Source organism: Nannobrachium achirus (assembly GCF_963921795.1).
Source record: "Nannobrachium achirus genome assembly, chromosome: 8".
Classification (NCBI taxonomy): Eukaryota; Metazoa; Chordata; class Actinopteri; order Myctophiformes; family Myctophidae; genus Nannobrachium; species Nannobrachium achirus.
This window is the reverse complement of record NC_137817.1, coordinates 23701901-23718268: the sequence shown is the minus strand read 5'-3', so window position 1 is coordinate 23718268 and position 16368 is coordinate 23701901. Positions and strand designations below refer to the sequence as shown.

The 16368-nt window shown below is 42.8% G+C and overlaps 1 protein-coding gene across 1 annotated transcript in view; it reads left to right on the top strand.

Annotated features, from left to right (window-relative positions):
• Positions 1 to 1879: 1879 nt before the first annotated feature.
• Positions 1880 to 16368, top strand: part of veph1 (ventricular zone expressed PH domain-containing 1) — a gene marked incomplete at both ends in the record, with an annotated part of 168229 nt that continues 153740 nt past the window's right edge. The window contains 3 exon segments of the mRNA XM_080731032.1: positions 1880 to 2017; positions 2649 to 2867; positions 10672 to 10846. Coding sequence (XP_080587158.1) covers positions 1880 to 2017; positions 2649 to 2867; positions 10672 to 10846 — 532 coding nt within the window.

The following is a 16368-nucleotide window of genomic DNA, read 5'->3' as shown; positions in this document are numbered from 1 at the left end:
GTGTGTGTGTGTGTGTGTGTGTGTGTGTGTGTGTGTGTGTGTGTGTGTGTGTGTGTGTGTGTGTGTGTGTGTGTGTGTGTGAATGTGTGAGTGTGTGTGTGTGTGTGTGGGCATGTGTGGGCGTGCGGGCATGCGTGAGTGTGTGTGTGAGAGAAAAAGACAGAGATAGACAGAAGCAAAGAGGTCACACAAATGGTTACTTTTGTACACGTTCGAGTTGAAATAATACTTAGGAATTTACACTGTAGGCTGCACAAGAGTCATAATTGTTGTGCGTGTGTGAATGTGTGTGAGAGAGAGACTGTGTGTAAAATGTGTGGGGAAATATGTAACATATTAGCAAAGAAGATATTTACTTATATCACACATTAACTTATCCCAACTGCAACTGTTGCTACTAGTATAGAAACAGGGACAGAGGAGGAAGAGAGAATGAAAGAGAGAGGAAATGAGAACATCTATTTTCAATGTCAAGAGGGGAGCCAGGAAATGTATATTATCTTAATATTTGATATTTTGACTGTCAGTGCTTGAGCATCACTTGCATATAAGCCCAGTTTGTATTAATATAAAGAGGTACAGTATCTGCTGATGATATAGTAAGATAAATATCATCAATAGATTTTTTTTTTACGATTTTTTTTTTAGGCTTTTATTGATAGGACAGTAGACTGACAGGAAATGGGGATACACACACATACAGAGATGAGGAGAGACACGCGGCAAAGGTCGTCCGGATCGGGAATGGAACCGGCGCCGCCACCAGGCATCCATGCCTATGTGGCAATGCCTAAGTGGTATGTGCCTGGACCAGTAGGCCAGCAGGCGCCTGGCTATGACAAAGTGTGATGATTGTTAATTCCTTCTGTCCCCGTTTTCTGTTTATATTTATTTGAAATGTATTGTATCCAATATTGTTATTGTTCCTCTTCTACCCCCCCTCTCTCTCTGTCTCTCTCTGTGTCTGTGTCTCTCTCTCTCTCTCTCTCTCTCTCTCTCTCTCTCTCTCTCTCTCTCCTTCACTTGTTCAAGGTCCTGAATTACTACAGAACATGTCGTGTCTCCATGGCAACAGCCTACCTCAGTCAGAGTAAACTTGGACCAAAGCAGGCCAGAAGAACTACTCAACTCCATGATTCAGCATGTTGTGCTGACTGACGTCCACTGCGTGCCCTGAGCTGACGTCAAATCCAGAAAGTTGAACTTTGAATGGTAACTGGATAATGAAGACAAAGTCTGCACTATGTCATCATCTCAATTAGGGTTGGCAACCATCCCTTGAAATCTGGAATCGTCTCTAGTTTGGAGAGTATGACAGAGAGCGGAGAGGAGACAGAACATCTATTCAATTTCAAGAGGGGAGCCAGGAAATGTATATCTTAATATTTGGTATTTTGAGTGTCAGTGCTTGAGCATCACTTGCATATAAGCCCAGTTTGTATTATATAAAGAGGTACAGTATCTGCTGATGATATAGTAAGATAAATATCATCATCTGGAATTGTCTCTTATTTGGAAACAAAAATACTTGATTTTCAAATCATATTGGCACTATACTGTAGGTCATAGCTTATTTTCTGAGCGAGGCAACGCTCAGAAAATGAATCCATATATTCTTTCACCAAAAGGTCTGCAGTCTACACCATTTTGGAGCTAACCAGTACTTCTTGTACTTTTTTCACATATTGGCACTATAATTGCCCGCGTTAAATTCTGGTCTAGAGCCTTAGTTTAAGACTTGAAAAGAATATCCTAAAATAGAAATTCCTTATTTGTTTTCTGGGCAGTTATGACCACGGATAAGTCGGATATGCTCTAAAAGTGTGAAAACCATGTGTGTTCCTTTCAGCTGGTGTGCAGTGCATTGTGGAGGTCCAGCATGCATCAGCTGTTCAGTCAGGTGTTGAGTCAGAGGGATCTGTCCAGAGCCGGGGACCTGTTCTCCCTGGAAGACTCAGAGATAGAGGACTGTCTGTCTGAGGCCCTGGATCAGATAAAGACCATCTCCTGCTCACCGGTGTGTGCATTAGTGTTAGAGGAGTGATTCTGAACCTTTTGAACTTTACAGATACACAAGATATGTGTTAGGCCACAGTCCCCGATTTCTTAGCATTTTCCTTTTTTTCATATCTGGGACTCCAGTCTACAATGTAACATGTGTCCATTTAACTGTGAAAGTGACAGTGTACACATTTCTGTGTATGTGTACACATGTACTGTATGGTAAGGTTGGTATAGTATAGTAGTACATGAGCAAAGGTATGCAATAGTGTGCTCATACAGATGCACACATTTCAAAATGTTGCACCTCAGAGATTGAGTACTCAATGCTTATTTCTGAACTGACATTTTCACTACAAAAAAATAAATCATATTCATACATCTTCAGCTTTATTGATTAGGTTCAATGTATTTATTATAGATTTTTATATTTCTTTATTTCCCTGCTACCTCGCCCCCCAACATTCACTCAGTTTACACACACATTTGCACTCAAAGGACCAGCATGGGAATACGCTCTCAAGCTCTTGTGTTTTATCCTTTTGACAGATATCTAATTATATGTCCATGTACGTGCATGTTTGTCAATAAAAAAAACGCCAATCAATCAAATATTGTCCTATCCACGGATTGGCTATCTGACACAGGACTATCTGACCAACGACAACGACCAGGCGGTGGTGGAGATTTGCATAACGCGCATCACCACGGCGATAAGAGAGACGGGATCCATTGAGCGTCACAGCGCGTCACTGGTGGCTCTGTGGGAGTCCTGTCTGGAACATAACCTCACCCCACAGGGAGAGAGCGCAGAGGACACTCCACACGCCAAGATAGCCTCTGATATCACCAGCTGCATACTACAGGTATGCAATGCATGTGAAGGACAAAAGCACACTAACACACTTACAGTATACACCAGGGGTCTTCAATAGGGGGTTCGCGACCCCTAGGGCGTCCTCAGAGTTACTACAGGGGGTCCTCCAAATCTTTTTGTGATAGAAACCTTTTTTTTTCTCCTTTTTTATTAACCACTTCCAGCTTGTAGATTGGCTATTTTCGGCAAAGAGTTTGGTGTAGAGGGGAGAAAAGTGCACACTAAGGACAGAGTGAATTGTCAAGTATTTACACAGTATTTTCTGGACTATAAGGCGCACCGGACTATAAGGCGCACTGTCAATGAATGGTCTATTTTCGAACTGTTTTCATATATAAGGCGCACTGGACTATAAGGCGCACATAATAGACGCTACCATTGTGTTGTGCATCCAACAGATGGAGCTGTGCTAAAGGGAATGTCAATGTCAATGAATGATCTATATATAAGGCGCACTGGACTATAAGGCGCACTGTAGTTTTTTGAGAAAATTAAAGGCTTTTAAGTGCGCCTTATAGTCCGGAAAATACGGTATATTGATTATTCAAGTGGTTAAATATCTGAAAACACAAATTGAAAACACAAATTGACATGAATCCAAAATACACTGATGATTGTGCTGTCAAACGATTAAACTATATGGAATCTATGAAAAGGTTGTGGGGGTCCCTGCTTCATCTCTCTCTCAACTAAGGGGTCCTTGGCCTGAAAACGTTAAAGACCCCTCTTATACACTGTTAGGGGTGTAATAGTTAATCTAACTATTTGATTTAATTGATTATAAATCTTTGATAAAGATCTTTTTTTAATATAATAATTATTGATTTGGGGGGAACGAAACTTTTTTTAAATTGCGAAAATGGTAGATCTACAAAAAAGTCAGCATCACATTGTTACACGTTAGCTTGTAGATAGTAAAGTGGTTAATCAGACTAATCATTTAAAAAAGATATGTGTATCAAAAACGTAATAAATCGAATAATTGCTAAGAAAAATAATGTATGTGTACACACAGACAGAAACTTTTCATGTAACCTGTTTTGTAAAGTTACACCAAAGATAATTATCTTTAGTTCCAGCTGAACGGCAAACAATACTTAGAGTTCATACCTTTACACATACCTGACCACATGGAGCAAATACCTGCATGTGCATGCAAATGACAAGCAGGGAATTAAAGAAGACTTCCTGTAAAAGGTCACACGCTTGAGTCTCCCAGTCTTTCTGGTTGTCTCAGAGGTTTTTGCCAAGGGACAGAATCGTATTAGTTCGTAATCTTTAGTCTCTGACTGACTGTAGCCTTTATTGTCTCCACCAGCCGAAGGCTGAGGGGAGAGTATGTTTTCCCCTCCGTCCGTCCGTCCGTGCGTCCGTCCGTCCGTCCGTCCGTGCGTCCGTGCGTCCGTGAGTCCTCGCAGTTTGTGAGCACCTAATCTCAGTCGCCGTTGGCCCGGACGCTGCCAAAGTGAACACACACACTCCCTGGATGCCAATCTAGAACCTCTGCCCTAAATTTTTCAAATGGGCCTTTTCTAGCGCCACCTAGTGGCCGATGTTTCGCGTCCGTGCGTCCTCGCAGTTTGTGAGCAGCTAATCTCAGTCGCTGTTGGCCCGGTTGCTGCCAAAGTGAGCACACACATTCCCTGGATGCCAATCTAGAACCTCTGCCCTAAATTTTTCAAATGGGCCTTTTCTAGCGCCACCTAGTGGCCGATGTTTGCAAAACACATTTCTGTGCACTATTCTTACAGATTTTGTCCAAAAATCCTTCAAGTCGGTAGGCAGTATCTCGACAGTCATGTGATCGACACGGATCTGTCCGATTTTGCATATTCCATCCTGATTGGCTAAGATTGGCTTCCAAAGTTTGTAGGATTGCGTGCGTCCTCGCAGTTTGTGAGCAGCTAATCTCAGTCGCCGTTGGCCCGGTCGCTGCCAAAGTGAGCACACACATTCCCTGGATGCCAAACTAGAACCTCTGCCCTAAATTTTTAAAATGGGCCTTTTCTAGCGCCACCTAGTGGCCGATGTTTGCAAAACACATTTCTGTGCACTATTCTTACAGATTTTGTCCAAAAATCCTACAAATCGGTAGGCAGTATCTCGACAGTCATGTGATCGACACGGATCTTTCCGATTTGGCATATTCCATCCTGATTGGCTAAAATTGGCTTCCAAAGTTTGTAGGATTGAGCCGTTTGGAACAAAATGCCTCAAATCACAAACGCAAAGTGCAATTATCATGAAATCGCGCACACACGTTCCCACTAGGCCGAGGAAGAAATGCCATGTATTCTTTTTTAAATCAGCCTCATGGTGGCGCTATAACAGGCTGATTTGTGGTTTTACCTATAACTCCACCGATCAGTTCACAAGGACGCACGGTCTGGTGGAGACCTGTGCTCGGAAGAGCACTGCTTCTAGTTTCTACTGTGTTACAGGCTTTTAAAGCTATCCATATTGAGTATTAATATCCAAAGCTTATCATCGTTATTGACGTAAATTTTATCACAATTCACTGCCAAGATGGTTTTATCGGGCCAGCCTGTTTGCAGTGTATTGTCCATAGACAAAAAGAGACAAGTGGATTAGCATTAGTACATTGCTTGTCTACAGCAGTGCTTTTCAGTAAATACGCACGCACACACGCACGCACGCACGCACGCACGCACGCACGCACACGCACACACACACACACACACACACACACACACACACACACACACACAAATGTATTCATTATTAAGACCTCCTCTGAGTATTTTGATATGCGATGCTTTGATCTGGAGTAGATATATTCTATTAGAGTGGCTACCTCTGAAATAGGACTACAGGAGGATGTGTGTGTGTGTGTGTGTGTGTGTGTGTGTGTGTGTGTGTGTGTGTGTGTGTGTGTGTGTGTGTGTGTGTGTGTGTGTGTGTGTGTGTGTGTGTGTGTGTGTGTGTGTGTTCATGTGTGTGTTTTCTAATTGCGCATGCCTGTGCAGCTGGATCTTTACATTGATAGACAGATCTGTAACTAGAAGCAGTGCTCTTCCGAGCACAGGTCTCCACCAGGCCACACAAATCGGCCTGTTATAGCGCCACCATGAGGCTGATTTAAAAAATGTGGGGCAGAGGTTCTGAATTAGCATCCAGGGAGTGTGTGTGCTCAGTTTGGCAGCGATCGGGCCAACAGCGCCGGAGATTAGCTGGTAACAACCAGGCCACACAAATCGGCCTGTTATAGCGCCACCATGAGGCTGATTTGAAAAATGTGGGGCAGAGGTTCTAGATTGGCATCCAGGGAGTGTGTGTGCTCAGTTTGGCAGCGATCGGGCCAACGGTGACTGAGATTAGCTGTTCACAAACTGCGAGGACGCACGGACGCACGGACGCACGGACACACGGACGGACGGAGGGGAAAACATACTCTCCCTCAGCCTTCGGCTGGTGGAGACAATTACAGTACATATGTATAATACTGAATACTCTACATGTACAGTATATGCTCATACCAAGGTAAGATATGTAGACTTGGTAGAGATCTCTTAATAGAATGTACTGTACTGCCATCATGTGGATGAATAGAGGTATGGCACTTTAAAGGTGCAGCCTAAGCCTCACTGGAAATGTATTTATCACTTTCAATGTCATTTTCTGATGTTATTCTAAGTGGATTAAAAAACATCACACATGTCTAAAATAGGGAAAATAGACAGAGGTAAAGTACTTACTTACACTATAGAGGGTATGCGCGTGACATCACTGTTGCTGGAAGTTATGTGGGAACGCCTACTGAGTGGCAAAAAACGTATTTCTGCCATTGACAGCCCATACATCCAAACAGAAAAGTCCTATCTGATTGTATTAAACAAAGTTAAACTCACCAACTTTGCGGCTGTACTGAAAGCTTGAATTATCCTCTTTCTATCTGCAAAGTTTTTGTTTCATAAAATTCCACCATAGGCATGTTATGAGCTACTTTCTGTCAAGACATTCTGTGAAGGTTTTATTTTTCCAAGTGTCAGAGTTTGGAAGCACTCGTTTTCAACAACACAACATCCTGCTGCCTCCTGCATCATGTGCAATTTAGAAACAGGTGGTATGCAGGACCGTTGAATGATTTGCAACTAGCACTTCCAAACTCCACTGCTCCATGCTGCTCAATGTTTTCTTTTGCCACTCAGTCTAGATTAGGGGGACGGGTCCCAGTGGACGTGCATACCCTCTATTGGTTCACCATTATGCCCACTCTATCAGAAAATGACATGTCAGACAACAGTTTGTTTGCACAACATCTTCCTGATTGAATGTGTTGTCTCCCTAGGACTCTAACGTACAAAATACATTATGAAGCCACATTTCAAATATAGTGAAAGCAAAAAATTTGACTGAGCTTGTAGATCCACAATCTTTTCAATTTCTATACACCACCATTATATAGCGAAGTATAATAAATACAGGGGTGGTTATCTGCCGAATAGATTGAGCTGATTATAAAACATCTATTTGCATTTATTTCATGTTGTTTTGTCGATTGAAAACAATGCTTTTTAACCTACATTAGTAAGTCGATTATTGCTTCTAAATATAGGTTTTGTTATATTTTATGGATAATTGCACCGCCCTAACCCCCATGATTACAATACAATACCCATGTGTTCAACAACTCATGGCTGTGCTCTACCAAAGATCGGGCATAGTCATTTAAGGACGCAATAAACGTGTATAAAGAGCCTGTGGTGGTAGCAAAACAAACCTGCCTCTTTACATGAGTGTGTACTCATTTGATTGATCCTTATGTTTGGATTAAGAAGGCCACTTCTCACAGCTGATTTATGTCACGGTCACATATCTGCGTCAGAAGCGTTGTAGTCGACACATGGCGAGGCGCCAGACGCGTCAGTTGTCCCATGTTGTGGGTTTGTGGGCAGTGCCAGATTCCTGCAGTGTACAGTTGGTTTGATTTACTGTACGTCGCAGTGGTTGGATCTGTCGAGTGGAGTCAACCACAGGGCACATGTTTCCTGTTGGTTGACGGCCATTCAAAGTTCACCAATGTTGAACTCTCTCAACCTTTTTCTGGAGCGGGGCTCAAACGCGTTCGGCTGCCGTTTTAAGTGGTGAGATGTGTGGGTGGGCCGCGTGCATTTTCTGAGCATGTTTATTTAAATGATCCGTCAATCGATTGATTGATCAACTGATTGATAGATCATGTAGAAAAAAGAGAGTAAGGAGTGCATCTGTTTGGCTGTAGAGTAGAAAAATCTCCCACACAAGGTGCAATTTGGTGCAAAGGTGACAAGATAGATGCAACAAAAAGTTGAAGAGCCTTTATTTCAGGGCTAATGCATAACAAGAATATGAAAAAATACACCTACACGTTGCGGCACATTATACCTTCTTCAGGGTGACTGATTGACAGATAAGTTCCGGCTTGATGGGTGAAATGGGTCTCTCTCTTTCTAGAAGTATACTAATACTATTGGCATCTTATACCTATACTGTATAGTTGACATTTTACTTATTTTACATTATTATTTTACGTATAGGCTACTAATGCTTTATTATCTATCTATAAATGCGAGAAGTCTCTGCGTGTCTGCGTGTGTGTCTGTCTGTCTGTCTGTCTGTAATCCGCGTATCTCGACAACCGTTCGTCCCACCGGCTTCGACCCGACCCGACGCGCGGTTTTCCCTAACCGGCGCGAAACGTTCGGAATCTCCTTATGCGGGGCTGATTGTTGACATCAGGCTGTTCCGGAGGAAATCGGCGCAATCGCTGACTCATTGTGACATCACTTCATAAAAGTCTCTGACATCACGTATGCCACATGAGTCAACACAAAATGCCATGGTTACGTATTGAATGTCATCAGTATGACCCGTTCATCCCACCGGCTTCAGATTCGGCACGCACGTTCTGCGCTGCGGCGCGGAGTGCAGTGCCGGGCCTCGACCCGACCCAACACGCGGTTTTCCCGAACGGGCGCAAAACGTTCGGAATCTCCTTATGCGGAGATGATGGACACACGCAAACAGATGGTCAAAACAGATCCTATGACAACAGGTATAATGAGGTTTGCATTAAAGGGCGGGGCATTCATTCCCTATTTACATTGTTCCCGAGTTGGCCAGGGCGCCGACTAGACGAAGGGCGGCCGAGCTTCTAGTCATTATAATGGCAATGGCAGTTATTTGGGGGCCCACATGCGATACCCTCGCGGATCACTGTCAGAATCACTGTTTTAGATACATTGAAAGCATTGGATCAAAAACCCTGCAAGTGGACGCTTGGTCCAACAGAATGGAATTGAACAGAATGCTTCTGAAGCGTATACATATGTGTGACCGTGTCCTCGGAGATTTGAAGTCCTTACCGTAAGTCGTATCAATGCAAATCAATGTATTTACATAATCAATGTAGTCAACCGCATCAATGAATCACAGCAGCCCTGACAAACAGCAATATATTTTAAAACCAGACTTTCCATATTGTCCTCCTGAGGGTGCTAGTGCATTTGGAACTCAAACGCTAGCTCATTCTCATGCAGGCATTTAACATCCAAGCTCTCTCCCTATACGTTCCCATACGCCCCCTTCAGATCTGGCTCTAAATGACCATTACAGAGAATTTGTCTTAACTTGCTTGGAGCATTGAATGGGTGGGTTTCACAACATCTGGACAACTTATGGGCATAGTGTCGGTGACCTGGTGATCACAGAGTATATTCATCAGCTGTTAATTACTTAACAGCTGTAATTACTTAACAGCATATTTCGACCTTTTGGTACGCATTGTAACGCTCAGCGAAGGTCTTATCCATTCTGTAGATACTGAAAACACGCTTGATGCATTGGAACTTTTATTTTTTTATAGAATACAAATAGTCACTGTCGGGTGGAAACCTTGTCCAAAACCGGTTTTGGACTTACGAGGACCATAATAAACCTTTTTTATAACGAATTAAATACAATGATCTACAAGAGCTTGTAGAATGTAGATTGCCTATTTTCACTATTTTTGTGCGACACTTGTATGAAGACGTAGGGCATTCATTTAAAGTTAAAACATGGTGTATCCCCAACAACGACAAAATGTTTATATATATATATATATATATTTATTAAATAGTTTTTTGAATTACATTTTACTGAATGTGGAAAAAAGTAAACCCAACATGCTCAGACATTTGGGAACATGCAACCCCCTTGTCTTTGCCAAGTCAATGCCACTGCACACAATGCAAACCTATATATTCAGGTCTGTGAAGCCAGGCTCCCACCACCCCTGTCCCTTTACAGAGCAGAGGGGAGCGACATACAGTAATCTTAGAAGACTGGATCAACATCAAGTAGATCCCCCCGGTTCCAGTCTATGCCAGTCTGTTAACAGAACCACTCAGGGTCCTTATGTTCTGTATTACAGCTCTGTCTGGCATCACTGTGTCTACATAATGGCCATTGTTTGTGCGGTTGTGGTTTCTGGTCATAGTTAAAGATGTTTTTTTTCCTCTTCCTCCTAGTTAAAGATCTTAATTCTCTGCTGGGTGTACCTTACATACTTTGGCTTGTGCTTGTTGGTGACGATTCTGTCCCCTACACACATGCTTTGTGGTAGTGCTGATCTGTTCTCCGTTACATTTGGGTCTGCCTGGTGACACTGCTTCACATAATCGCTATTGTTTGCGTGGTCCCTGTTGTACGTGAACCCATACAATACTCGGGGCCTTTGCCAAGCTATGGTTAAACATTCAAGCATATAGGATTTGTTATATACTATTCTTTTACCTCCCTCACTCTCTCTCCAGAACTACAGTCGTCCTCCGGTCATGGTGCTGGCTGTGCCGGTGGCCGTGCGGTTCCTCCAGAGAGGGAACAGAGAGCTGAGCAGGAACATGTCCAGTTACCTTTCACTGGCCGCCATTGCCAAGGCAGACCTGCTGGCCAAGCACACCGAAACCATCACAATCAGTGTGCTGGGAGGTAGGACACGCTAACGCACGCGCACACGCGCACACACACACACGCACACGCACACGCACACACACACACACACACACACACACACACACACACACACACGTGCGCGCACGCGCACGCACACACACACACACACAGAAAGTGATGAATGCATGTTAATTTGTACTGAGGCGAGCGAGTGGGTGAAAGAGATGGAGAGATAGATAGACAATGAGAAAGAGGGAAGGAGGGAGGGAGAGAGAGAGGGAGAGAGAGAGAGAGAGAGGAGGGAGGGTATAAGGAGAAGCCTTCCAGCCAAACTCCCGCTTGGCTCTTAGATTGCATGTTGCTCAGGGATCATTTTAACAAGGCAGTTAGAGGCCCACGTTCACTCAGTTACTGTTGATGCTGCTTGATATGAGGGTTTGGATTATGGCAATAATATTTATATTGGACCGTGTGCTTTGAGGGCAGCTAGCAGACCTGCAAGACCCGGGCCCGCAGTGGAGTGGAACGGGATCTGCTGTCGTAATGAGCTGCTGTTGTACACTGGTGTAAAGTCACTAAGTACATTTACTTAAGTAATGTACTTAAGTACAATTCTGAGGTATTTGTACTTTACTTGAGTATTTCCAATTTCCAATTCTTCTACGTCTACTCCCCTACATCTCGAATCCAAATATTGTCTTTTACTCCAGAACAATTATTTAAAATTTTTAGTTACTAGTTACTTTTCAGATACTGTTTAAATGATTATAATATTATAAAACATAAAACGTAATCCACTTTAGCCCTATTGTATACCTTGGCTATTTTTGACATGTTGTGAGCTATTTTGTACTTTTACTTTTGGTATTTGATGGCAATACTTTTGTACTTTTACTCATGTACATTTTGAATTCGGGACTTTTACTAGTGACAGAGTATTTCTACACTGCAGTGCTGATACTTTTACTTAAGCAAAAAAAAAACTAAAAAAAACACAGCATAATAGTTGCATCAGCATCCACACTGATTGGCTGCATGTTATCGTAAAGCATTCTCAGGATATTATTATGAGGATTTTTAACTGAGATTATAAAAAGAAAAGGGTAGCACCACCTGTTTTAAATCAAGTTTTCCATGGGGATGCTGTAGAAGTCTACTCTTTAAAGTGTGTTCAGAAAATAAATAAATTGTGCAAAAAACAAAAAGTATAAAAAAAGAACGTTCAGTGCTGCCTTTAAGAGCCGTTTGGTATGTTTTTTATTTCATAGTGTGTGGCATACAAAGGTATTCGCAGTCATCCAACGAGGGCAAGAGCCCATATTTTCTGGAGTTGGCTGCTTTCTGCCTATACACATCTACCTCAGTACATGTAAATCTCTTTCATTTGGAACACTTAACTGTATGCTGTTGTAGAGGAATCGGTCAGTCTCCAGCTTCACCCATTTGTTCCCAAGACTGGACACGCATGACTGAAATTCTCACGTCATAGACGGTGTGAATTTACCACACAAAGAACAAGTACGAGTAATTGCAGGGAGTGAGACCATGTCTTTATTTTCAGAGTTATACTCTCAGAGTTATACTGTGGTAACACTCTGGATTTACTGTGCAGAAAGTATTAATGTTGGCTTATACAGCAGTGATTCTCAATCTTTTTTTAATATTAAGGCCTGTCAGTTTCATATGCACTAGACTAGACCAGGGGTCTTACATGTTGTTCAGACCAAGGACCCCTTAGCTGAGAGAGAGATGAAGCAGGGACCCCCACTATTATATTGTATAACATTTTGTTGCAGATTAAATATTTTCATAGATTTCATAGATTCATAGACTTGTTTGGCAGCACTATCATCAATGTTGTAGTAAATTATTTATTTTGTTTATTTTACGATATCAACTTAAACGTTCAATATTAAATATATATGTAAATCTGACCTTTGGCTCTGTACCTGGTCTGCTCTTTTTTCCCGTTTACAGTACACCAAACCTCTTTACACCAATCTACAAGCTCACAACCATTCACAGCACAATGTGTTGTGAGCTTGTAGATCTGCTCTTTTCCGCAAATGTTTCCCCCAGAATAGGGATGCTAGGGTCCAAGACAGGTGGTTAATGTCACACAAAGATTTGGCAGCCCCTTAGGGGGACCCCCCCATAACTGTCAGAGTTACAGACCTGTAAGGGACTGGGGGGTCCATTTGGAACAGTCAATGCTTAAGGGTACATGTTAATCCCCAAAGTGTTTCCCTGCCCTCCTCACCTCGTCCGGCATCAGAGAAAGTTTATTTATTTTAAACAACATTATTGGAGTAGATTGTCCCTCTAGGACCGTACTTAGTTGCTGCCTGTAAGCGATCTGATTTACTCCAGGCTCTCTCACACGCAAGCACACACACACACACGCACGCACACGCACGCACACACACACACACACACACACACACACACACACACACACACACACACACACACACACACGCACACACACACTCACACTCACACTCACGCACATTCACACGTTTGTATTACTATGCTTGTGAGGACATTACAAGTTTTTATACAAATGTGCATATTGCATATTGTTGATGAGGTTGCAGTTGTGTGCATGAGTGTGAGAGTGTGCGTGCGTGCGTGTGTGCGTGCATGCGTGTGTGTGTGTGTGTGTGTGTGTGTGTGTGTGTGTGTGTGTGCTTGTGCGCTGGGGTCTTTCTTTTGTTCAGGGGTCCTCTGCCCCCTGCCCCAACCTACATGTCACCCGTCAAAGGAAAAACAATCTTGCTAACGAGCCATACTGGTTTATTTTCTTTAGAAATATCCTCCATGTGCATTATGTGAACGTGTGTGTGTGTGTGTGTGTGTGTGTGTGTGTGTGTGTGTGTGTGTGAGTGTGAAACCTACAGTACATCACTGCTTGAAACGACTTATCTCTCAGCAGTCTGGTTCATCATAATGTAGCTTTGAAAGTGGTGTTTTATCAAAGGTTTAGAACTAGATCCTGATGGACCACTCTATGTATTGAATACTTTCATTCAATTCAATTCAATTCAAAAGAGCTTTATTGGCATGAGAAAACATATGTTCACATTGCCAAAGCAAAAGTGGAACAAAATAATCGGGCACAATCATTGGGATTTTTTTTTTCTTCATTCACTTGGTATACAACCATCGGGAAAAATAGCAGCAAATCCTTCCAATGAATTTTAAATTGTGCACAAATAGCTGTGTTTTTCAAATGTGTTTAAATGTAGTTGCTCGGTTTGCATGTGCAGTAGGCCTACTTCTTTTTTTTTTTTGGGGGGGGGGGGCTTTTATGCCTTTATTGATAGGACAGTAGACTGACAGGAAATGGAGAGAGAGAGATGGGGAGTGACACACAGAAAAGGTTGGCACTGGCACGTGTCCGCCGTGCCATAACGAGCGTTCGTTCTTTTACCTGTCTGAGCACTGTAAGCAGATGGGGGGTGGCGCGGGTGTGTACAGTAGCAGCAGCTCCCGTAACGTTAGTCTCAAATCTGGAGCGCACATAAACAATGTCGGCGGGATCACTTCTTTGGTGGTTTTCTCAGCCTGGATCTGCTTTTTCTATTTCTATGTCTGAAAACTGATGCAAACGTAGGGGGAGGAGGAGCCTCTCACTCCATAATGGCAGCCCCCATACTGTTGTGGATGGCTATGTATTTTCCTATAAATTCGCAAAGGTAAGCTACTTTGATGGTCGTGAGCAGACTGTAAAAAACCTAAATGGCGGCAAAAGAGTTTAACTGTGGCCATCACATTTCCCTAAATCGAGGTTTTGATGTCAATATGTTAAAACAGCTAATTTGGTTTAACACATTACCAGAAACCCCTTGACTAAACAAAATAATAAGTCAACAAAAAGAAAACAATCTTTTTGATATTTGGAATGCTATTTGGCCAGAGAATACATACACAGTGGCAGAATACCTGAGCACTGGTATTACCTGATCCAAAACTAAAGAGGTCCTTGGACTCTACAGACTCAACACTGCCTCTCCACTCAGAAAGGCTGCCCGAGGTAGACCTGGCTCCCAAGATAAGACACCCGCTGCACACATGATGAGGTGAAAACCCAGCTGCATTTTCTAACTACCTGCCAATTGTAGCAAGATATCAGAGACACATACTTCTCACAGATTATAAACACCCAAAGAGAGTTTGAACACATGACTAATAGCAAACACTCTCATATGTGCTGCATGAAATAAGGTAATGTGCAAACAGCAGGATTTGTGAGCTGTTGTGTCAGGAAAAGGACATCCTTGTTTTCATGCAATGTACTGCACTGATCTCAGAACTATTATAGACCTATACTTACATACAAACAGCACATTTTATTAATCTTTACTTACATATACTTACGTATCTTTGGTTTTATGTTTTAACATATTTGATTCAAAAGTTGATTTTGTGCACAGGGCCCATTTTCACTTTAATCTGTCTATAGTCCGATGTCTGTCTGATATACGCACATGCTGACATCAATGATACTAAACAGTGCCAAATTTGGAGATAACTGACATCACTGATACTGCCGCCTGTACTGTGCATGCGTCTCTGCCATGGTAACAGCCGCATGCTGAAACAATGACCAAATTTGGAGATGACTTGACATCACCGATACGTCTGGGTTCTCCAACATTACCTCCGAGACGGGGACTGCCCCATAGGTCGAACTCCCATTGGGTCAAACACCGTCGTGCAGGTTAGCTACTCATCAGCGTCGGCAGGTTAGCTACTGTACTCACCAGTGTCGCTAGGTTAGCTAATCACCCACGTCACGGTTACTGAGGTTAGGGTTAGGGTTAAGGTTAGGTTTAGGCATAGTTTTACTGAGGTTAGGGTTAGGCTTAAGGTTAGGTTTTGGTGATCGGACGAAAGGGTGTTCGACCTAAGGACATGTTGCCTTCTGAGACTCCTACATTCAATCCCTCATATAATTTGGAGCACAGCACATATTATGTTCGAACAGACAAGGACTAGTTGAGTATTAATGTCCTAACCTTATCACTGTTGTCCTGTCCACGTTAATTTTATCGTGATCCACCATCAAGCCATAGTAGTAGGAGTACCTCCTGCAGAGGACTTTACAGTGTTATGCTCGGACTTGGAGACAGACCGTGAAGCGGACCAGAGCATGCCAAGAAGTCGAGGCCAACTGGAAGCAGCTCCATGCTTTGTGGATGCTTTCAGGATGTCAGGAGGGTGAAACCAGTGTCTTATCTGTCTCCAACCATCCACTTCTACATAAATCAATCCCACGTGTGCAAATCAATCCCCCATGTATCCTGCCTTGCTGGGTACATCCAGTACCTTGAAAACTGGGAGTCATTTGGGTCCTGGAGGTCCTGGTCTGGATCCTGAGCTCATCCAGACCTTTGGATGTCAACATCCTGAGCGGGTTATCCACATGGCTGTTCATCAGTGGTGGAAAAAGTACTCACATGTTTTACTTAAGTAAAAGTATCAATTCTGCAATATAGAAATAATGTTACAAAAGTCCAGAATTAAAAATGTACTTGAGTAAAAGTACGAAAGTA